The sequence below is a fragment of the Danio rerio genome, chromosome 23 (assembly GCF_052040795.2).
Source record: "Danio rerio strain M-AB ecotype USA chromosome 23, GRCz13ab, whole genome shotgun sequence".
NCBI classification, from domain to species: Eukaryota; Metazoa; Chordata; class Actinopteri; order Cypriniformes; family Danionidae; genus Danio; species Danio rerio.
In genome coordinates this window covers 39,654,208-39,678,209 of record NC_141043.1, presented here as the reverse complement: position 1 = coordinate 39,678,209, position 24,002 = coordinate 39,654,208, and the positions used below count along the sequence as shown (strand labels likewise).

General features: G+C 34.3%; 1 protein-coding gene and 1 long non-coding RNA gene across 3 annotated transcripts; one reads left to right on the top strand and one right to left on the bottom strand.

Moving 5' to 3' along the window:
* The first annotated feature begins 423 nt into the window (after window positions 1–423).
* csad (cysteine sulfinic acid decarboxylase) lies at window positions 424–19,616 on the top strand. 2 transcript variants are annotated; one of them, NM_001007348.3, is given in 14 exon segments: window positions 424–491; window positions 2,051–2,181; window positions 2,289–2,415; window positions 3,811–3,901; window positions 5,072–5,294; window positions 8,751–8,830; window positions 8,913–8,967; window positions 11,875–11,991; window positions 12,156–12,220; window positions 12,311–12,392; window positions 15,108–15,307; window positions 16,501–16,552; window positions 16,641–16,730; window positions 16,827–17,230. In NM_001007348.3, coding segments are annotated over 14 exon segments (1,503 nt in total). In that variant the 5' UTR covers window positions 424–475; the 3' UTR covers window positions 17,001–17,230.
* Window positions 19,617–21,958: 2,342 nt separating this feature from the next.
* On the bottom strand, window positions 21,959–23,963 carry LOC103909707 (uncharacterized). Its single transcript, XR_015523864.1, has 4 exons — window positions 23,892–23,963; window positions 22,534–22,700; window positions 22,216–22,264; window positions 21,959–22,097 (listed from the first exon to the last, which is right to left on the bottom strand). It is a non-coding gene; the product is annotated as an uncharacterized LOC103909707 (long non-coding RNA).
* Window positions 23,964–24,002: the final 39 nt, after the last annotated feature.

Below are 24,002 nucleotides of genomic sequence, written 5' to 3'. Positions count from 1 at the left end.
AAGAATGGGGGAAATCAGCTTTTATTATCATCCATAATAAGAACAGATAATACAATGGAAATCAACAGCTCTTATTTTGCAACTTTTACTGAGAATATATGTATTTGTCTGTGAGTGTGTTTAACAGAAGAATAGAAACTCAAATATGTTTAAAACAAGTGGAGGATGAGCAAATGATGGCGGAATTGACATATTTGGGTGGACTGTCCCTTTAATTGCATGTAACAGATAGCCTTAATCATATCACCTGGGTATTTAGAAAGCAGTGTATTTTAAAGTTAACGATTGATTTTTATGTTGACACACCCATATCATTCTAATCCAATTATAGGATGTCACTTGAATGACGAATCGGGCGTGTGCATCCACGTATATGAAGGCTGGACCCTGCATTAAAGCCCCGAGGGTCCCGAGGCATCCTTTACTTATAGTTGAGTTCCATGTGCTGAGTACAGAAACGACATTAAACATCACCATGAGTTCATCTGGAGGTAAGAAGCTAGTTCTGCTTTGAATGCACGCGTAATTTAGGCTATTTGTAAAATGTAGCAAGTGTTTCTTGGTTTTGCTGAATTGTGCATTTAAAGTGTTGGTGACGTAATGACTCACTCTAGCTGTACGCGTGGAAAGCTTTCATCATGTTAGAAGTTGGATTTTTAAATGCATGAAACTGCTATTTTCGAGTATCCCTCAATGTATGGATGATGTATGGAACTTTTGCACACGTTGCAGGAATTGGTTTAGAGAGTAAACTCTGTAACAGACCATAATTGTATAGCAAAACATGCTAAACAATAGAAAAAAACGATGTAGCTATATGCAGCTTTCTTGATTCTTAACTAAGTCAAACATTGCATTTAACCAATGTTTTTGACTCTTTCTGACAGCCATTTTGCTCATTGGTGTCATGTTACTGAAAAGAAAAAGAATTGGAGCGACGCGACGTCTTTTCTCATAAACTATCGCGATTGTTGCTGTGGAATTTTTGACGCCAATTATAAAACTGATTTTGCGTTTTGATTGGATGTGGAATGAGTTCTGAATTATGCACGAAGTTGCTTGGCAACCTTAAACTAGTTAAATAGTTTATCAAATGTGGGACATCAGATAGCCTAAACCAGGAGAGATAAACATAATGTCTAATTATATTACATTATTCAAACACATAATATATAATGAAACGTGTATACAAACCCTTCGAAAAGAGTACAAGCAAAATATTGCAAAATATAAAAAAATACAATCTAAACAATTTTATCAAGATTTTATTTTTTGCTTCTCTTGATTTTTCTATAACATTTTCTATAACATTTTGGGTTTACTAGTTTTTTGACCAATATCTTAAGTTATTTTATTAGATAAGCTCCAGATTTGGCCTCAGTACTAACTCATCTGATAGATAATAGATTTGTGAGGGGTCTACTTACTATTGTCGGTGTGTGTGTGTGTGTGTGTGTGTGTGTGTGTGTGTGTGTGTGTGTGTGTGTGTGTGTGTGTGTGTGTGTGTGTGTGTGTGTGTGTGTGTGTGTGTGTGTGTGTGTGTATGTGTATATATGTGTGTGTGTGTATGTGTATATATGTGTGTGTGTGTGTGTGTGTGTGTGTGTGTGTATATATATATGTATATATATGTATGTGTATATATATGTGTATATATATGTGTATATATATATATATATATATATATATATATATATATATATATATATGTATATATATATATGTGTATATATATATATATATATATATATATATATATATATATATATATATATATATATATATATATGTTTTTTAGATTTAAACATGCGTTTAGAAGTGATTTTGTTGTTAAGCATTTTGTCACTTTGAATTTAGACGTGTATAGTTCTTTCATCCAATATTATTTGGTGTATTGATAGTTTATTGTGATTGTGGTTGTGCTATTGTGATTAAACAAATACTATTACCCGCTGTACATTAATTTATTTCAACATATTACTTTTGATGCTGTTTTCTTGAAGTACTTCATTTAAAATTTATTTGATGCTAAATATTCAATTCATCTCAGAGTATATGAATGGCCACGTCCACCTGGAAGAATCAGACATGGACGAGTCTGATGGGAAGCTGTTCCTTACTGAGGCTTTCAACATAATCATGGAAGAAATTCTTAACAAAGGAAGGGACTTGAAGGAGAAGGTCATGTCTTTTAAGAATTTACCATCTCATTTAACAACTCCTTGCGCTTCCTATCTTATCTAGTATCTGCTAATAGTCTTAACAACCGTGTGTCTTTGCATCAACAGGTTTGTGAGTGGAAAGATCCAGATCAGCTGAGATCTCTCCTGGACCTCGAACTTCGGGATCATGGAGAATGTCATGAGAAGCTGCTGCAGAGGGTTCGAGATGTGGCCAAATACAGCGTAAAAACTTGTAGGTGGATTATTGGTTGTCTTCCTGTATAGATCTTTTTTTAAAGGGGTCATGAACTGAGAAATCTAAATTCCCTTGATCTTTTGAGATATAAGAGGTCATTGTGCTGTAAAAACTTCCTGTAAGTTTCCGAACTCAAAATGTTTATGTTAGTCTAAAAAACGACAGGTTTTTGAATGAGCCGTTAATTCTGTAATATTGTTGATAAAACTCTGCCTTCACAGAAGAATCTCATTGTCTATTTCTAGATCACTGTCTCTTTAACTCTGGCCACTTATTAACATTGCAGTAGGTTAATATCTAGGGTCTATGCAGAAACCAAAGAACGAAGATGCTCTAAAATCAACATGACACTGTGCATTGCCTTCTAATCTCAACATTAGGAAAGAGAAGATGAACATATTAATTTAATGAAATTTCAGACCAAGTCAATAAAAATTTGACTTTTTGTTCACCTAATATTCCTGGAGTATCAATTACAAGTAACCAGTGTTGGTCACATTCTTTTAAAAGAGTAATCTGTTATAGGTACTAGTTGATTGTAGTTGTGAAACGAACACAACTACAAACACAACTTCCAGTTCTTCGAACAGGAAATAAAAATCAAGCAGTGCAACTAAAATATATGCAATAAATTTTTATTGCAAATGTTTTAGTTTTTTAAGCACTGCTTGAATGAATATATATATATATATATATATATATATATATATATATATATATATATATATATATATATATATATATATATATATATATATATATATATATATATATATATATTGCAGATTTTTTTATTTTTTTCAAATTTTATTTTTATTTCTCAACTTAATTTCCCCTTTCCTTTGCAGCTCTTTATTTTTGTTCGCAAAATGAACTTTTATTTCTCAAAAATAAATTTTTGCTTTGCGATTTTTGGAGATTTGCATTTATTGATTTATTTTTTTTGCTCAATATTTTTTTTGTTTGCAAAACTCTTTTATTTTGCTAGTATATATGGCCGTAGATTGACTCCATAGTAGTTGCTGTTTTATTTATGAGTCTATAATCTGCCACATTTACTCAAAGTCCAATCATCTTTGTTTCTATAGCATATCTACTATGTAGATTGTGTGAAAGCTTAACATAGAAGTAAAGAGAATTAAAAAAACATAATATTTCAGATTGTGGAAACATTTAAACGAATCCAAGAGTATGTGAACCTCAGAACAAGAAACCACTTCTAAATGATGATGTTTTTTAATGTAAAGTTTTTATCCATTATAAACAAACCTCAGAGAATGGAACAGCATAAACAAAAAGAGGCAGTTCATGAACTCTTTAAATGTTTTAATCTAAAATGTTGTCTCGTTCATAAATGCGTAGCTACACCTAAAAGGTTTTTCCTGTCTGCAGGTCATCCTCGGTTCTTCAATCAGCTGTTTGCTGGCGTGGACTATCATGCACTGACAGGACGGCTCATCACTGAAACCCTCAATACCAGCCAGTACGTCTTCATGTTAATGTGTTACAGTGAAAGTGCCATTGTAGGTTGTCTGGTGAGAGTTTATATGGGGTCTATGAGAGTTTATATAGGGATTTGCTTACAAGAGTGAAACTGAGTAGGATGTAAACGGTTACACTAAAGTGTTCCATTAAATCCTGTTGTCATAGTAATAAGTAACTTATCAGAGGTTATCAGATGAGACAATTTGACAACAGTATTGAGCCAGGGGTATACAGTAGCTTACAGTATAGACTGTTTGACAACTGCATTGATTGGAGATTGATTAAATTAGCTCTGGATTTATTTAGGATGTGTTTGCATTTTTGGAAACGTTGTTTTGGCTTTCACGCTTCTGAAATCATTTAACTACAGTTGAGATCTAGCTGGATGTTGGATGATGTTTTGTTCATTTTGAGCAATATCAATTGGGATAATAAGGGCCTTGGTGTTCTATTAAAGGTGCTGCAGCAATAACTTGACGGACTTCGTACAGCACCTTTAAATAAGCTTTAATCACAGCCTATCCAATCAAAGAGGTTTTCTTCAAACATAGAAGTATTACATAGAATGGGTTCAGTGCATGGCATGACAAACATGCCTAATGTCTTTCCATTCTCTAGTACAAAATAAATCTGTATTTAATGAGTGCTCCAACCACAGCCATAGGGTTATATATTTAGACAGTCGTAAGTTAGTGCCAGCAATAACCAATAGAAGGCAAGTTTAGATGGCTAAGTATATAACATTTAATCCAACATCTAGTTTTCTGATAAATGTAAAACTGCAAGAAAAAGAAGGGTTGGTTATGTTTAATTTATTTCACAACAGGTTATTTTATATTCTGCTAAACGGATGAAATAATAAGATATATATTGTAAGATATTATTAGGTTTCTAAAAAAATAATTTTAAACATGTATTTTGTGAATAGAAAATAAAAAAAATAATAGCAAAAATCATATGTGTTTGAATATCTGAGTAAATCCTGCAAAGAAATGAATGTAGGGTGGGACTTAGGATTGGATTGGATCACTGGATGGTTGGCCATTGGTTGCTCTCCTGTAATTGACAGGTTGTCCCAGAAAACACATTTTGAGAGATAGTATAGTTGAATATGTATGTATATGATGACTGATCAATGCGCACCGTACTCAGTGTGAAGTTGTTACAGATACACCTATGAAGTGGCTCCAGTGTTTGTCCTGATGGAGGAGGAAGTGATCAGTAAGCTTCGCTCTCTGGTTGGCTGGTCAGAAGGAGATGGGATCTTTTGTCCTGGAGGATCCATGTCTAACATGTATGCCATTAACGTCGCTCGGTACTGGGCTTTTCCTCAAGTGAAGACAAAAGGCTTGTGGGCCGCACCACGGATGGCTATATTTACATCACAACAGGTAAAAAAGACAATAATTATTTGTTATGATCTTCAATTTAAGGAGGTGTTCTTATACACTAATAATGAAATGCAATATGTCCCCACATTTGTGTAGATTCAACTCAAAATATGATTTATTATACCAAATTGTAAACACAATTTTTTTTTACAGAATCAAAAATGCAATTTCGTGTGTGTCTTTAAATGCAAATGAGTTGCTGCTCTCCACCCCCTTTCCATAAAAGGGTGGAGTCTTTACAGCTAATGCCTCAGTCACTATTTCAAAAACAAAAAAAATGTCTGCTTTAATTTTAAAGCCTTGTCAGATTAGTTGTTTATTTACCCAAAAGTTTTAACCCAAAGAATGAGCAGTATGTCAAATGAACAAGAGCCGGTGTCAGAGATTCAAATAAATAAAAGACGTTTACTGAAAATAGTTTGCCATTTCATCAACAGAAGCCAGCTTCAACACTCGCAATGAGTTCCTAGGCCGCTCTGTCCTACAATCACAAATCAATAACAATTATACTCGCACAATGTCATTATCTGCGTCATACATATAGGTGTTCTAACCTGATACTAGCCAATAGACTGTTTAGACTGTTTAGAGCTGACCCCAGACGTGTGTACGAAACCACAATCAAATATAACACAAACACTTAAAGTAGAATCTGTTCCTTACTCAAGGCTGAGTAGTACTGAGTGTACTCTTACCCGTCTTTATCAAAACTTGTAAAAAAAAAAACGGTGTAATCTACATTCAGGCTGTTATATCCTTACTACACTAAGTCTATCTTGAATAAAAAGTAGAATCATTTTAAAAGAATTAACTGTTGAAAATAGCTAAATCAATTTAGACATTTTAGATAGTATTAACTCATAGAAATCATAATAGAAACAGTTGTTTCCAGTCCTCAGCCCTTCAGTTCCACTCGAGGTCTCCGTGACCTCTGATCTAGTTTGGTGGGTCCTGAAAATAGTTACAAAGAGACATCCAAATGCACTGAACATTCTTATATTAAGCAATGTGTTAACTTATTTATTATTCATTAAATCATTCTTGTCAGCTTAGTCCCTTTATTAATCTGGGGTCGCCACAGCGGAATGAGCCGCCAACTTATCCAGCAAGTTTTTACTTAGCGGATGCCCTTCCAGCCACAACCCATCTCTGGGAAACATCCACACATATATATACACACACACACACACACACACACACTCATACACTACGGACAATTTAGCATACCAAATTCACCTGTACCGCATGTCTTTGGACTGTGGGGGAAACCGGAGTACCCGGAGGAAACCCATGCGAATGCAGGGAGAACATACAAATTCCACACAGAAACACCAACTGAGCCGAGGATCGAACAAGCGACCTTCTTGCTGTGAGGCGAACGTGCTTCCCACTGCGCCACTGCGTCGCCCTCATTAAATCATCTTTAATAAAAATAATGAGAAACAGGATGATGAGAAAAGGATAAACGTTGATCCATGCTGAGACCGATTGGAAGGTAGAAATCTGAATCCATCAGATTTATCTCCTTCTTCAATTTATCTAGCTGCTGTGTTGTACGAATATTAAGCAAAGCTCTCTTTCGTGTCTACTGGCAGTGTAATAGGTGCAGTTTACACTAATCCATTTTTTTAATGAACACGCCTGGCATCTACACTACTCCAGCATCTTTGACCTGCGAAAACAGAGCATTTTGAAAACAATTCACACCCTGTATTATTTTGGAAAAGGGTGTGCTCTGTTTCAATGCAGACAGAAATGCAGAGTTTTGAAACCGGAGGCATGGCGCTCTTTGATTGATCCACTGGAGTATTGCGTATCATTCCGAATCGTCAAGCCGCTTCCATATTTATTTAAATTAATATTTATTTATATAGTCCTTATTGAAGTTCAAGTTCTTTTATTTATGAAGCACATTTAAAAGCAGTTAAAAGACTGACCAAAGTGCTGTACATAAGACAAGGTAAAAATAAAAGACAGCATATAAAAACAGAGAAATAAGGCAAAGAAACGTCTGTAAAAAAAAAATAGCGGTAGAACGAACTATTAAAATAATCTTAAAAAGCCAAGCTAAAAAGGTACGTTTTAAGAAGTGATTTAAAAATAGATAATGATGGAGCCCTTCTAATCTCAAGTGGCAAGGTGTTCCACAACTGAGGACCTGCCACAGAGAAAGCTCTGTCCCCTCTACATTTCAGCCGAGACTGCGGAACTGAAGGAAGATTCTGCTCACTCGAACTAACAGATCTCACAGGAGTGTAAAGATGAAGCAGCTCTGAGAGATAGGATGGGGCTAGATTATGGAGGGGTTTATAAACCAGTAAAAGCACTTTAAAATCAATTCTGAATTGCACAGGCAGCCAATATAGTCCTCTTAAAAGAGGGGGGGGGGGGGGGTTATGTGGTCATGTTTTCTGCTGTTGCAAATAAATCTAGCAGCAGCATTTTGGACCAACTGAAGGCGAGAAACCTGGGATTTTGACATGCCACCGTAAAGTGCATTGCAGTAGTCTAACCGGGATGTAATGAATGCGTGTAGACTATGTGCTATACAGTATAGACTGTCAAAGCAGCTTAACATGGTTCTAGTAAAGTCCAGATTTCAGAGTTGAAGTTCAGTTTAGTTCTATAAACGTATGAGTATTACACAAGCATTAGACTGCATGTATGGATGCTGGCATATGTGCATATACAGTGAGTGTGAGCGGTCATGTGTCATGCATTTTAAGCTGTATAGTATGTGCAAAAATCTTTATTTTTTTTCCAAAAGGTCTGTATGAGGAGGGTTTTCATTGTAAAATGACGTCATAAAACGCTGTAGTGTAATTGGCAGCTTAGACATGTGAAACTGCATCTTTTGGACCACACACTACACTGTAAAGTGTTTGTTAATGAACTGATTCCGTATTTTGTGATCCACAAGTGTTTTCGGTTTATTTCTGGTTGTGAATTGCATTGCTTGACGTTGATGATCTACTCTGTCGACTTTTGATTTTGAAAATGCAACTCCACAGTTTAACAAAGTGGCTTTTATTGACATTTTAGCAGTTCCAAATAATATATAAAGAAATATTTCTGTAAAATATCAGAAAGTGTGCTGGCAGTTTATTGCAGGGTTTTTGTAGTGTAATATAACACTAACCCAGACAACATATGACTTTACACTATTAAAAATTTACATCAATGTTAAAAGTTGTTGAATGAAAGATCAAACTCCTATAATACAATTCAAAAGCAGAAATAAAATAAAGCATGAATCACAACGTACAGAAAGCTGCTAATTTATGGATATTCTTTACAGTGTACTAATGAAGCTTAGCCATGCTTCTCTTCCTTAGATGGAAATATTGGTGATTGTGACAATAAAATTCAAAATGTAAAAATCAAAATAGGACCCCTTTAAAAAGCAGTGTAATTATCAAAAGTGTAAATCCAATGTTATGCCATGTTTTCTTATAGAGTCATTACTCCGTGAAAAAAGGAGCTGCGTTTCTTGGTATTGGAACAGAAAATGTTTTCATTGTGCAAGTGGATGAGAGGTATGGCTTCTTTTCTCTAGCAAGCTTTCTTGAAATGTATTTATTTTGTTTATTTTAAAAATGTTTCTTTGTTTCGCCACAGCGGCAGCATGATACCAGAAGACCTGGAGGCAAAAATTGTGCAGGCAAAATCCCAAGTAAATATTTTAATTATATGCTCAATTAAGCCATGTAATGTTCTGTTCTGAGGTTTGATATGAGACTGAAAGAAGTGTTTTATGCTCACTAAAGCTGTATTTATTTGTGACCCTGGACCACAACCAGTCAAGTGTATTTTTCTTTAATTGATATTTGACAGCTAAATAAACAAGCTTTCCATTTAGTTTATAATATTATTTGTTTGTTAGAAAATGTGAAATCTGTTGGTTAAAATTCAAAATACAAAAAAAAAAAATCCCTTTCAAGTACACTTAGATATGCTTGGGCTTAATAACAGGTTTGGCATGCTGTCCCGGGAGAGAGCCCTGAGCTCAGAGATAATTGAGCCTAAGCATATTAGGGGGTCCCAGATCACCTGGAATAGGGAGGAAAAAGAGGAGATGAGGTGCAACGGAATAGTAAAGGCAGTAGGGTGAAATCAGTCTATTAATTGTAAGCTTGGATCAATCCAAGAAAACCATTGTTAGCTAACTAAAGTCGCAGGTTGCGTTCTTACAAACATAGTTAATTGATTTGGTGTTTCCCAAATCCATCGTTTACAATTGTGCTCCCTTTTGCACTTTGAAAACATTGATGTCATTTTGAACACAGCCTGATAAAGAAAAAAGCAATAGGTGACCTATTATTTAAAAGTGGAATTTATTTTAAGTCTCCAAAGCTTGAGAACAAAAAAATTAGCATGCGTTGTTGCTTTTAATTTATAGTAGGTTATTTATTAAGTATCTATACTGTATATGACATGGGCCTGTTGGTTAGGACATTTCTGCATTGGTGTACATGTCACATTGTAAAAGTAGACTTTTCAAAAAATAAAAAATAAATAAACAATATCCTAATCAATCATCATCACCATCATTAATATTATTATTATATTATGATTTTTTTTCTAATAAATAATAAATATTAAATTTCATTTCTTAATAAATAGCCTTATTTATTTATTTATTTATTTATTTATTTATTTATTTATTTATATGATTTATATATAATATTAGAATAAGTGTTAGCTTTTGTAATTGATTATGTTTTAGAATAGAATATGTAATATTCTCAAGAATATTTGTAAAGGAAACACAGGCCCTATATGTGCCATTTACATATATTTCAATTAATATAGAAAATGAATGCATGTTTTTCCGAAACTAATATTTAATTTTTTTTTTCATGTGTGTGTGTGTGTGTGTAAAACAATGTAATTTGCACAGAAAATATGGTGTTGTTCCCCAAAGTTGTTGTTACAACCCAGTTTAGAGTATCTTTGTGGCCAATTTAGGTTTCAACTTATGTGGTTCAAACGATGACTCCACAACAGAGAAACTATGGTTTTATGGAACACTCATGAATACATCGTTAATTTCCCAAACGATGCATCGTACTATAATAGTTCAGCCGCGAGTTATATCGTTGTTTGGGAAACGCACCCCTGATTGGATTATTACTAATTACGGATAAAGCCAGCCATGATCAATCTCTCCTCTCAATGCTCCTCTCGAAAATAGTTTATAAAACCTCACTTAAACTTGTCTAAATGAAGTACATTTCTTAGCAAAAAATTGAATTTGTACAATAGGACATTTAAAAAATGAAAGATAGATCTTCATCTAATACTTTTTTAATATAAAATATTATTAATACAAGTAATATCCACCCATACAATGCATTTCTGCCTATTGCCAGTGCAACATAAGACTGATTTTATTGAATCGCATTTAATAAATAAAACCGTCAAGGCAAGTAAATATTGTGTGATATTATTGGAAATTAAAATAATGTCTTCTGAATAAATAATGTGATGTTAAAGCAGAATTTTCAGCAGTATTACTGCATTTTTGTCACATTATCCTTTAGAAAAGTATCTTCAATTATCTTCAATTTTTGATAAGAATATTGGACCGCAAAGCTTTGAAATAGAAATTAACTGTAACATTGTCTTTACTAGCACGTTATTAATTAAATGCTAAAGAATATTTTCGTAAAATAACTTTTAAACATATATATTTAATATTAAAAAGAGTTATTCTAAACCAGAACAGCTTTTTTTCTTTTTTCCAATGGAAACAAAAAGAAAATATTCTGCATAATGTTCAAGCTGCACCATGAAAAAATCTCTTCTAAAAAATATGACATGAAAGTTAGGACTGCACAATATATCATTTCAGCTTCGATACTGAATGTGAGAATCTTTAATAGTCTTATTGCAGGATCTTAATAGATTCCGGGTTGATTTAAGCCATTTAGACGCAAGACATTACAAAGTTTTCTGCTTTACAATTAGATTTGATTAATTGGGTTTAGAAGCATCATGGTGGTGCAGTGGGTAGCACAATCGCCTCACAGCAAGACGGTCACTGGTTCGAGCCCATGTTCGCTTGGGTTTCCTTCGGGTTCTCTGGTTTCCCCCACAGTCCAACAACATGTGCTATAGGTGAACTGAATAAACTAAATTGTTCGTAGTGTATGTTTGTGAATGAATAAGAGTGTATGGGTGTTTCCCAGTGATAGGTTGCAGCTGGAAGGGCATCTGCTGCATAAAACATATGCTAGATAAGTTGGCAGTTCATTCCTCTGTGGCGACCCCAGATTAATAAAGGGACTTAGCTGAAAAGGAAATGAATGAAGGAATGATTGGGTTCATATATTTATACAATAAAGACAGTTATCTTAAATTTGATTATCGTATTTCTATATCTCAAAACTGTTAGACTCCACCCAGAACAATAGTAATTTTTATCTTTGTTCTATTGTTTTCATTTGTGCTTTAAATTATTTTGTGAATTTTTCTATAATTTTGTATATTTTTAACATCGCAATGTCATTTTATTTTCAATTTCATGCTGCCCTAATGGAAATGTCTAAGGGTAAAGAGTAAGTGTTTGTTCTTTTAGGACGCTGTTCCGTTTTTCGTAAACGCCACAGCCGGAACCACAGTGCAGGGAGCCTTTGACCCTCTGAAGCGCATAGCTGACATATGTGAAAGAAACGGCATGTGGATGCATGTTGACGTAAGTACAGCACGCTTATCTTGCGTTTTAAAAAACATTGAGCAACATGTCTATATGCTCACGGCCCTCGCTTTAAAAGTATCCAGTTGTTTGCACTTAAAACGTTCACATGAGATTTTCCCCCTTTTCCTAACTGTTCCAATCTGGATGTCTGTCCTTTACAGGCCGCATGGGGAGGAAGCGTGCTGTTTTCCAAAAAGCACAGACATCTGGTTGCAGGAATAGAAAGGTTTGAACTCTGTGGACTTTATGAATCAAATGATTTTCAGACATACATCATCGACTGTCATTTAATGTTTCGTTTTTGTTTAATACTCAGAGCAAACTCGGTGACTTGGAATCCTCACAAAATGCTTCTGACGGGACTGCAGTGCTCTGTGATTTTGTTCAGAGATACTACGGTATGAAAAGGCTTTTGTTTCCTCCACAAATCACAGAGTTCTCACGGTTCATGGACGTTTTAAAGCTTTAAAGCAGGGGTGTCCAAACTTAGACCTGGAGGGTCGGTGTCCTGCTGAGTTTAGCTCCAACTTGCTTCAACACACCTGCCAGAAGGTTTCTAGAATATCAAGTAAGAGCGTGTATAGGTAGTTCAGGTGTGTTTAATTAGGGTTGCTAAACTCTCCAGGACACCCCTGCTTTAAATCATTGAAAGTCAGGGAATTTGTACTTATTTTGGGCTTAGTCATGGAACATAATGGATTTTTGTTTGTCACTTTTATTTATTGTTTGCATTTATGAAAGTGTAATTTTTGTGTACATTTTATTATAATTTTTTTATGGTTGCACGGTCTCCTCACAGCAAGAAGGTTGTGGTTTGACCTTGGTTCAAGCCAAGCTGGGTCAGTTGGGTCAGCGTGGGTTTCCTCCGGGTGCTCTGGTTACCCCCACAGTCCAAAGACATGTGCTATAGGTGAACTGAAGAAACTAAATTGGCCGTAGTGTATGTGTGTGAATGCGAGTTTGTATGGGTGCTTCCCATTGTTGGGTTGCAGCTGGAAGGGCATTTACTGAGTAAAACATATGCTGGATAAGTTGGTGGTTCATTCTGCTGTGGAGATCCCTGATTAATAAGGGGACAAAGATGATTTATTTTTTGTATGACGGTGAAACCATATTCGTGCTGACTGGCCTGGATCGGCATGGAATCAACCAGTTAAGCAAAGAGAACTGTTCTGCCCAATAGCGGAGATGTTAGTTTTTTATTATAAGGTATAACTTAAGTTTATTTATAAACCACATTTAAAAGCATCAACAGGCTGACCAAAAGTGCTTTACATTAAAAGGAAGGTTAATTACACTAGTCGCACGGTGGCTCAGTGGTTAGCACTGTTGCCTCAGCATGAAGGTTGCTGGTTCGAGTCTCGGCTGTGCCAGAAAATGGACCCTTTTGACGTTTCTGGGTTTCTCCGTAGCAGATATCATCACAGTTCAGTAAAATTAGAGCACAGTAAATGGGAGAGTGCAACAAATCATTTTTTACAATCCTATTTGCTGAAATAATAAAAGAGAAATGGACGATGATATTATGAAGACTTTTAGAAAAAGGAAAACAAATGTGAGAACTGCAGCCTGAGGGGTGAACAATGTCAAATTAACTGACCTGTGCATAGACGCTGCTTTACAAACACCTCACACAATCGGGAATTAATTTGAAAGTAATTTGATGCAAAGATGTTATGATGCACACCTGAATATAAATGTTTATATGTTGTCATTTTTATATCTTAATATTACAAACTTTAAGATGCTGATGACCATTAAACCCGTCATCGCAGTCTTGTGAAAAGTGTCCATTCAAGCCAAGGAACACAAAGTGCCTGGCTATAATTTCGCTACATTTCTCAAATATTTGCAAATGATATTGATTATTAGATTATCAGACATTTGCAGGAGCAAATCCTTCCATGGTGGTAATGGTACTAAATGCAGCGTTGTTTATGCTTTGCGCATGTGCATCGGATGTTCTGGGTTTGCTGTTCTGAATAAAAAAACCAGAAAATGTGACGTCTGTGTGACTTCCTAGACTGCAGATACACACAAAGTATCTGTAATTAGAAAGTATATAAAAGCAGGTCAATAAAAATTCATTTATTCATTTTTGTTCCGCTTAATCCTTTTATTCATCAGGGGTCGCCACAGTGGAATGAACTGCCAACTTATCCAGCATATGTTTTACGCAGCGGATGACCTTTTCAGCTGCAACCCAGTGCTAGGAAACACCCATACACTCTCACATGCCCACTCGTACACTATGGCCAATTTAGTTTATTCAATTCACCTATCGCGCATGTGTTTGGACTGTGGGGGAAACCAACCACTGAGCCACTGTGTCACCTGATCTATAAAAATCTGCCTTGAACATTTAAAATTTAAGACAATAAATGTTTTTAAGTAAAAATACTAATAAAACACATTTTAATTGGCATTTAATTTCCAGTTTTTACTAAATAACACTTCTCGATCATTCAAAAAGATTTGTCATGTTATTAGATCTGTACCTCTGTTTATATTACTTCATATAACCCATTAAAAAGGTGATTACCCCTAAAATAAATGTCATAATTCGTCCCAAACAGAGTTTCTTTCTTCAGCTGAACACAAGGATATATACAGTAGTTACAGCAGCAATTATGGAAATCAATGCCCACTGTATTTTGATAAATGTTGGAAATCGCTAATCAACATTAAAGTGGATCAAAAAGTTTTCAAAATTTTCCTGAGACAAGAATGAGTCCTCTTCAATAATTTTAGGACAACTTCAATGCAAGGTTTTGATGCACTTCAAGTGTTGACTAAAGATTTCCAACAGTTCATCAAAATACAGTAGACGTTGTCTTCCATAGCATTTCTGCTTTCCAATTATGAGAAGTCTGTGATTTTAAATGTTTCCAACATTCTTCAAATTAACTTCTTTTGTGTTCAACTGAAAAAAAAGAATCATGAAGGTCTGCAACTACTTGATTACATTTTAATTTTTTTTAAATACATAAATCTTGATTTTAAACTTCAAGTCTTGAAAAACTAGACAGGGCTGCTGATGATGTGTGTTGATTTACCCATAAATGCTTATGCAAGTGTAAACTTAACTTCATAATTTTATGCTGAATTTGCAGAATTTGCTCATGCACTGTCACAGTGCCAAAGCCACATACTTGTTCCAGCAAGACAAGTTCTACGACACAAGTCTGGACACGGGCGACAAATCCATCCAGTGTGGCCGGAAGGTGGATTGCCTCAAGCTCTGGCTCATGTGGAAGGCAATCGGAGCTAGTGGTCTTTCACAGCGTGTCGATAAGGCCTTTGCCCTCACTAGGTATTTGATGCATCTATTAGAGGAGTTGTTCATTAATATGAAATAGTCTTTTTAATGTGCAGAACTGTTATCTTAAATTAATTGCAATGTATTATTAACATAATATTACTATTAAAGTTTATGGTTGATGATTTTTTGATCATGTTATTTGATAATAAACATTGTAAAAATGTAACTTTTTAAAAACAATAATTTTGTCAGCACCAATAGCCTAGTGGTTAGTGAATCGACACGTAGCACCGTGGTGCTCCCGGCATCCGAAGTTCGAATCTTGGCTCGAGGTCCTTCCCTGCTCTGCTCCCTACACTAACCCCTACTGTCCTATACCAATAAAGGTTAAAACCCATTAAAAAAATTGTACAATTTTATTATGATTTAAAGTAAAACTTATTTTCGTAATAGAAATATATTATTTTTAGCTCATTTTTCTTCTCTGTCAGAGGATACATTGATAGTCATTCAAAGATGATTCACTGATCAAAAAACATTTATTATTATTATTATTATTATTATTAATACTATATATTTTAAAGGATAAAACATTGGTAAAATTTTAAAAGAGCACTACATTATTTTAAATATTATATAAATATAATTTTTGTTATATATTTTTTTATGTTTTTGTTTACTTTTTGATTTAATGCATTCTGGTTGAAAAGCAATTATTAAATTAAAATAATTTTTTATTTAAAAACAAGCTAAAAAAACTGATTGACCACAGATTTTTCAATAATCATGTGTGTGTGTGTGTGTGTGAGATTTCATATTTGTTTGCTCACAGGCTGATTTTATTTGATCATAAATATTGTACAGATTTGAAATATAATGACTAATAATAAAATTGAAAATAGTTATTTTTAAGTTTTAAAAGAGAATTTATTTCTGTTTAGAATAAATAATTATTACAATGATTCTTTGGTAATAATTCAAATATAGTGATTTGCTGCTAAAAAAACCTAACATTTTATTTATTTGTTTATTTTAAAATATTTAAATAAATGTTGCAATATTTACATTGATTTTTTATTTTATTTTTATTGTTGATAAGCATTGTTAATTATTTAAAAATGTTAGATTTTTTTGAAGGATTTTTGAGTAGTCGTGTGTGTTTGTGTATCATTTTATATGTTTATATTTGTTTTATATATAACTTCTGTCTTTTTTTAATATACACTTGATCTGTTTTTCACCAGGTATTTAGTTGAAGAAATGGAGAAACGGGAGAATTTCCAGCTGGTCTGTAAGGTACTGTGATGCACTGATTTTACCAAACTAAAGTGGTACGCTTATGTTTATGTAAATGATTATATGTGGTGTTTTTTTTTTCCAATAGGGGCCGTTTGTGAACGTTTGCTTCTGGTTTATTCCACCCAGTCTGAAAGGAAAGGAGAACAGCCCAGATTACCAGGAAAGACTATCCAAGGTCAGCTTTTGTTCAAATGACAAATTGTAATATCTAATGCAGAGGATTCAGTTATTGATTTATTGTTTATAATGTGTTACCCATGTGCACCATCAGGTGGCGCCAGTCATTAAAGAGAGGATGATGAAGCGAGGAACGATGATGGTGGGATATCAGCCAATGGATGAACACGTCAACTTCTTCCGCATGGTGGTTGTTTCTCCACAGCTCACAACCAAAGACATGGATTTCTTCCTTGATGAGATGGAGAAACTCGGGAAGGATCTATGATTTGCTCTGAATATCAATGGTGGATCTATGTACAGTGTCACACACATGCCTTCATTGTCTGTCGTTTAAAAAAAAGCACGATTGCTAAAACTCATTTTGACGTAAACCGTACACAATACTGACTTTATTGAACTAGCCAGCAAAATTAATTCTGGTTCACAAACACTACTGGTCAAACGATTGGCATCATTGCAGTTTTGTATTTGAATGATTACAAAATTTTTACTTGACAGTTTTGAGTGCCATTTTTAAGAACAATTCCTTCTCAAGAAACATTTTTTTTTATCTCTAATTAATCTCTAATCTCTAATTATCTTATTAATTAATTAATGTCTTTATTTTAGGAAACTGAAAATGGAATGATTTAGATAACAAAATAACACTTTTTTTTTTTTTTAACAAGGATGCAATAAATTTATCAAGTTTTAGTAAAGCCATTTATTATCTTACAAATGATTTAGAGTTTTAAAAAATATATGCCATCATTTCATAAAGATTAAATAAAGCAGCACAACTGTTCCAAATACATTTTTGATAATATTGACCATTATTAATATCTGAGAATTGATAAAAAATAATCAATGATTTGAACACAAATCACTGAATTTGACATGTTCTGAATTGATCACTGATGACTAGCATAATGATGCAGAAAATTCAGTGCTTCATCACACGAATAAATTACATTTAAAAGCAAATTACAATAGAAAACAACTTTTGTTAAATAGTAAAAATATATTAAATATGTTACTGTATTTTGGCGACATGGTGGCTCATTGGTTAGCACTGTCGCCTTACAGCAAGAAGGTTGCAGGTTTAAGTCCCCACTGGACCAGTTGGCATTTCTGTGTGGAGTTTGCATGTTCTCCCCGTGTTCGCGTGGGTTTCCTCCGGGTGCTCCGGTTTCCCCTACAGTCCAAAGACATGCGCTAAATGCCTTAGTGTATGAGTGTGAACAGGGTTTCCGAGTCTTAAAATGTCTTAAATTTCAAAACCTAAATATTAGGCCTTAAAAAGTCTTAAATTCACTGATATATTGTGTTGTAGATCTTAAATTGGTTTAAACCGGTCTTAATTTTGCTTTGTCCAAGTAAAACTACTCAATTTGGGCCAATCTAATAACCAACAACACATAAAACCTTATTTTTTATATTTAAGTTTTTTATTGCCAGAGTTTATGACAGCTGTTAAATATTTTTACAGCAAATTCCCCAAATTAATAATCACCTAATCAGGGGAAAAAAACAAAAAATATTAACACGTTTTATCATGATAATAATAATGAAAAAATCTTAACCCTGTATAGGTCTAAAATGTAATTCTTTATGGTCTTAAAAGGTTCTTAAAATATCTGAAAGAAACCTTGGTGAGGGTGTATGAGTGTTTCCCAATGCTGGGTTGCAGCTGGAAGGGCATTCGCTGCATAAAACAAATGCTCGATAAGTTGGCTGTTCATTCCTCTGTGGCGACCCTGATAAATAAGGGATATACAAACAAACTGTATATACAATAAAAATGTATATACAAACAAACAAACATATTCCAAACTTTTGACCAGTATTAAAATAACTTGTCACACCCAATTCTATTACTTGTATATAAAGACAGCACCCAAAATAAGTTATAATCTAGGATTAGGATTGAGAGTTACTGCTGACTCAATGACTGCATCTGGAATGGCATACTTTCCCGCTGTAAAGTAGTATTATTCACAGTACTCGTATCAGTGCCATGTCAGCAAACCTGAATGAGCAACATGATTGACAGGCAGAGAGTGATTCTGATTGGCTAAAAAAAGGGCTGTTTCTCTTTTCAGAGCCTTGGGTCACAGTGACAGGTGTGTTTTGTTAGCACTCATGTTTTAGTGAATCTGTCAGGACTTGTGAACCATGGTTAATTACAGTGCATTTACCGTGCTTTGTTTTATTGATTAACAATTGTGATATCAGTTTAAATAGAAAAACATGGTTAAACTGGTTAGTGTTCTATAATCTTGGTTAGTTTGTGGTTGCCATGGTTTAACTTTTTTATTGTAGTATAAGATGAACGATTGTATGTGCAGTCTTCCAACAAATAGCTTTAAATTTGAGTATGAAGCAGATTTTGTATTTTAGTAATTTAGTTTCATTAGTCTCCATAATTTAATTAGTTGGCGACATTGTCTGCACAATGTTATTTTGCTTTAGTCTCTTTTATAATGGAGTCTTACCCAAACTATAGGTCAATAAACGAGACTGAACATTATCTGTGAAGTTTGTATGGGGGAAATTACGTTTTTTCTATGCTGGATTTGCTAGGTATGGGTTGAAGTTGTTCATATTTGTTATGTTGTATGGCATCTGATAACATTTCTTCAAAATTAAAAGAATGTATATATTAGGGCTGCACGATATTGGAAGAAACTGACATTGCAGTATTTTATTTTTCTGCGATACACATTGCCATATTGAGCATGATTTTAACAGATGAAATGAATAGTTCCATTTGAAAATAATGAATCATTTTAGGACATTGATATTAGGATGACTTTGTTGTAGAGTGCATCTGCATAAAATGTACTAAACCTAATCACAAGCAATGATAAATACAGTAAAGCAAAGTTACGAACAAAATAAATGCGTTGTTTTTTTTTCTGGGAGTCTAAAAGTATTCTGGCGCACAAATTGAATAATTAAAAGTAAAATAATTACCACTGTATAATCTTCATTACATAAACTGCACATAAATACAATTAATGTTTCCTAAAGTTACTAAAATGTCCTGTGCCTGAATGCTTTAAACTGGCTTGAAATGCGTACACAGTTAAGGCTTTAAATCACATGCAAATTATACAATTTTTGGTAACTTTATGGTTAAACTTTGCAATTACTCCACAATCATGTGTTTTTTTTTTAAACTCCTGCTGATATATTGTGCACCCCTAATGTGTGTGTGTGTGTGTGTGTGTGTGTGTGTGTGTGTGTGTGTGTGTGTGTGGTGACGACATATCAGGACACAAATCTGTTTAATGACATAGGTAAGACATGGGTATTACAAAAAGGAGGTGAAATATGAGGACATTGGTGACGTCCTCGTTTCTCACAATGCTTTTAAATCCTACAGAATGAGTTTAATCAGAGAGTAAAGCTGGACACAGTCTCCTGTGATGGTTGGGTTTAGGGGTGGGGTGAGGGCAATACAATATACGGTTTGGACAGTGTAAAATGAATGAAAACCTATGTAATGTCCCCACTTTTCACAAAAACAAACGCGTGTGTGAGAGAGAGAGAGGAAGAAAGACAGAAAATGGCAATTGGTCCAAATAACAAACATTTTTTTGCGAGGTCTTTCGCCCCAAATATTGACATCTCAATCTCTGAAGAACTAAAATGATACTGTGTTGTCTAAAAATAAATATTAAACATAATGTGGCATCCAATATGGCATCTTTTGTTATTTTGACCAATTGAAACGATTATGTGAATCCAAAAATCAAACAAAAAGTGCTCAGGGGTAGCTTAAATAATGTGTCGATGCTCTTTGGGTAAGGGATTTATCAGAATAAACTGCAAAAGCAAGTCCAAGGCACTCAAAAACTGTCGAAATAATATTAAAAAGTCTTTATTGACATGGATATTCATTAAAACTGCTCCTACGTGTGTCAGCAAACACTTGCACTTGAGAAATGTGTTGTATTGCACGTGTTGTAAAAAAATAAATGATGAAGAAGAAGAAGAGAAGAGAACCCAGTCCAGGAGACTTGGAACAAGCAGAACTCCATTATTGAGACATGTTGGTTAATCTGCAGTCAAACAGCGTCTTTAAGAAGTCCATTTGTTTGCAGTAGCTTACTGGCGGTCTGCAGTCTGCGAGTTTGATCACAAGTCTGAATTAAGACAGGGATGTCCTGTCTGTGTTGTGTTCTTAGGAGGAGGGGAGATGCCTAAACAAAGCATGCAAATTCAGTTTTGGAGTCGGCAGGGTAAATTGCCTTTTCAGGCCTGACCTCATCAGCATGTTAGTCTGCAGAGTGGATGAAAACAGTGTGCAAATGATGTTCTAGAGACAGAAAACGTGTGACCAGTTGACCGACTTGAGAAGACAATAGACACAGCCGTGCTGTGAAACTGACAATTTGCATTAATTTGTAGAAAGTCAGGGCTCAGAAAGTCTGTCAAACCCTAAAAACAACTTTTCAGTTATAAATAGATAATATAAATTTATATTCACACACTCATGTTTTTTTGCATTTTATTCATTCAGTTTTTTCCCCCTCTCAATGCTGCATGAATAATGATTGTCGAGTTGACCTTGTGTTCAATATATTATTTCAGTATTGTTTAGATTAGGGGTGTCCAAACTCAGTCCTGGAGGGCCGGTGTCCTGGATAATTGAGCTGCAACCCTAATCAAACTGGCAGGTGTGTTGAAGCAAGTTGGAGCTAAACTCAGGAGAGCACCGGCCCTCCAGGACCGAGTTTGGACGCCCTTGGTTTAGATATTCTAATGATTCATGAGACCATAGTGTTCAAAAGAAACTCCAGACGCACCTGATCTCCCTTACACTGATAAAGGAAAGTGTTTGCTGACACATGTAGGCGCAGTTTTAAGGAATAGTCATGTCAATTAGGGCTTTTAGTATTTTTGTCACATTTTTAGAGTGCCTTGAACTTACATTTGCCGTTTATACTGAAATTATGTGTTTGAGTAAAACATTATCTTAATTTGTTTTGTTAAAATTCTTCAAATTGTTCATAGTGTTTTTTTTTTCTTGTTCGATCACACTTTTTACACCAGATAAATAAGATCCAGTCCCAGATGCCAGATCTTGTCAGGAAATGTCAGTTTCTCCAGGTATTTGGACACGTTAGCAGAGTTTCCAATACCCAAATCTGTTAACCAGTATTTAACTGAATTAATAATCTATCATTATAGGAGTTGACTGAGAAAGCTAGAGAGGAGCAGAAGTAGGAGACAAGGTCATGATGATAAAGAGCAGTTTATTGAAGAATCTTAGATAAATCCAACAAGTGTTTTTACACCACAAGCAACAGCAATGGAAAACTTCACAACATTGTCCAGATTTCGCAGTGATTGGTTGCAGCTGGAAGGTCATCCGCTGTGCAAAAAAAAAAGGCTGGATAAGTTGGCGGTTCATTCCACAGTGGTGACCTCAGATTAATAAAGGGACTAAGCCGAAGGAAAATGAATGAACATTGTGCAAAGACAATACAGACCTTGAAATGGAGACATTCTCTTATTTCTTCCTCAGGAAAACACGTGTTGCTTGAATCCACACAGTCATAAGATTACAGCAATATGGAAAAATTAAATAGGAAAATATTAATAATAAAATAATAAAACATAATAAAATTAATTAATTCATTTTCTTTTTGGCTTAGTCCCTTTACCAATATGGGGTCGCCACAGCGGAATGAACTGCCAACTTATCTAGCATATGTTTTATGCAGCGGATGCCCTTACAGCTGCAACCCATTATTGAGAAACAGTCATACTCACTCATATACACATACACTACGGACAATTTAGCTTACCCAATTCATCTACAGCACATGTCTTTGGACTGTGGGGGAAACTGGAGCACCCGGAGGAAACCCACGCCAACACGGGAAGAACATGCAAATTCCACACAGAAACGCCAACTGACCCAGCCGAGGCTCGAACCAGCAACCTCTTTGCTATAAGGCGACAGCGCTACCCACTGCATAATAAAATTACAAATAATAATCAAATCATGTATCTGTGGAATTATTTTGGGAGTATCATAACTAAAACCTTAATATGTAAAACAAAAAATAATATCTTTTTAACTTTTACTTAATGTTTAAAGTGCAAAACCAATTAGATTCACTTTATTACGTAAACAAAGCAAGTCTCTCATATAATATCTTCACTAAAGAACTGCATTGCAAACAAATTATATAAATATTTACACATTAGTCAATAATATTATAGTAATTAATTTAAAAACTGAATAAATGTAGATTTACACACATTTCCTCAAGTATTATGATGGGCTAAAAATCTGCGGAAAATCTGTGGAATTCTGCGCCCGCAGATTCTGTGTGGGCCTACTAATAATCAATAAAATATGATAATTATATAAACAACATATGATTAAATAAAATAATTAAATGAAGAATAAATGAATGTAAACAAATAAAACCCAAAACAAAAGAATAGTTGCTTTTCCTGAAGCAACACATAAGTTTGCTACAAGGATTCTCAGATAGTTAGATTCTTCATCCTCTCAAAATATCAAAAAGATGCCATAAATTCATGTCTATGCTCATTTTAGACAATACAATATTTTGTCTATGTTTTTTTTTTTTTTTTTGTAGTTTTGAACCTGTGCTTAATAATTCCAGCACATTCAGGGGGAAAACGTTTTCACATGGTTTCTTAATCTTAATACCAAACGCTTTACATTAAAGAATGTAAAAAATATATCCTTTATGATCTTCTTCTTTTTTATTTATTTATTTTTATTGAATGCTTGAAAAACAATAACAACAAATGTCATGAATCAAACAACATTCCAGGGGTTAGTCCAAGATAAGTGCCCTTCAAAGTCCCTCATCAAAGTCCTTGTTCGTATTGCTTTTAAGTTGGTTCATCCCTCAATACACTAAAATACATTTTCATTTCAATTTTAAATTCAGGGAAAAAATGTTTACACTTACAAAACTTGCTCTTGTGAATATAAAATTTGTCCAACAAAAAAAAACAAGGTTCATGAAATAAGTCTTATTTTCCTTTTCACATTTATGGAAACCAAAGATAACATTCTTATATGTAAATTCAAAATCTGCCTTCACATAAACTTTTATCAAATCAAGAACATCACATCAAAATGCAATTAAATGAGGGAAATTCCAAAATAATCCTTTACCATCTTCCCAAATATGAAATAAACGTCAAATGTCGTAAGCAGCTCGACCTTTTACACGACAATGAAATCAAATCAAAAGGTCGTAGAGTTTGTTCACACCGGAAGTAGCCT

What these genes read in the sequence shown, in the direction of transcription:
- csad (XM_087305618.1), top strand. Translation starts at nt 8,920, where the DNA reads ATGATACCAGAAGACCTGGAGGCAAAAATTGTGCAGGCAAAATCCCAA. An exon ending in GCATGTGGATGCATGTTGAC is followed by an intron (nt 11,992 to 12,155) that starts GTAAGTACAGCA and finishes TGTCCTTTACAG; the next exon opens with GCCGCATGGGGAGGAAGCGT. An exon ending in ATTTCCAGCTGGTCTGTAAG is followed by an intron (nt 16,553 to 16,640) that starts GTACTGTGATGC and finishes TTTTTCCAATAG; the next exon opens with GGGCCGTTTGTGAACGTTTG.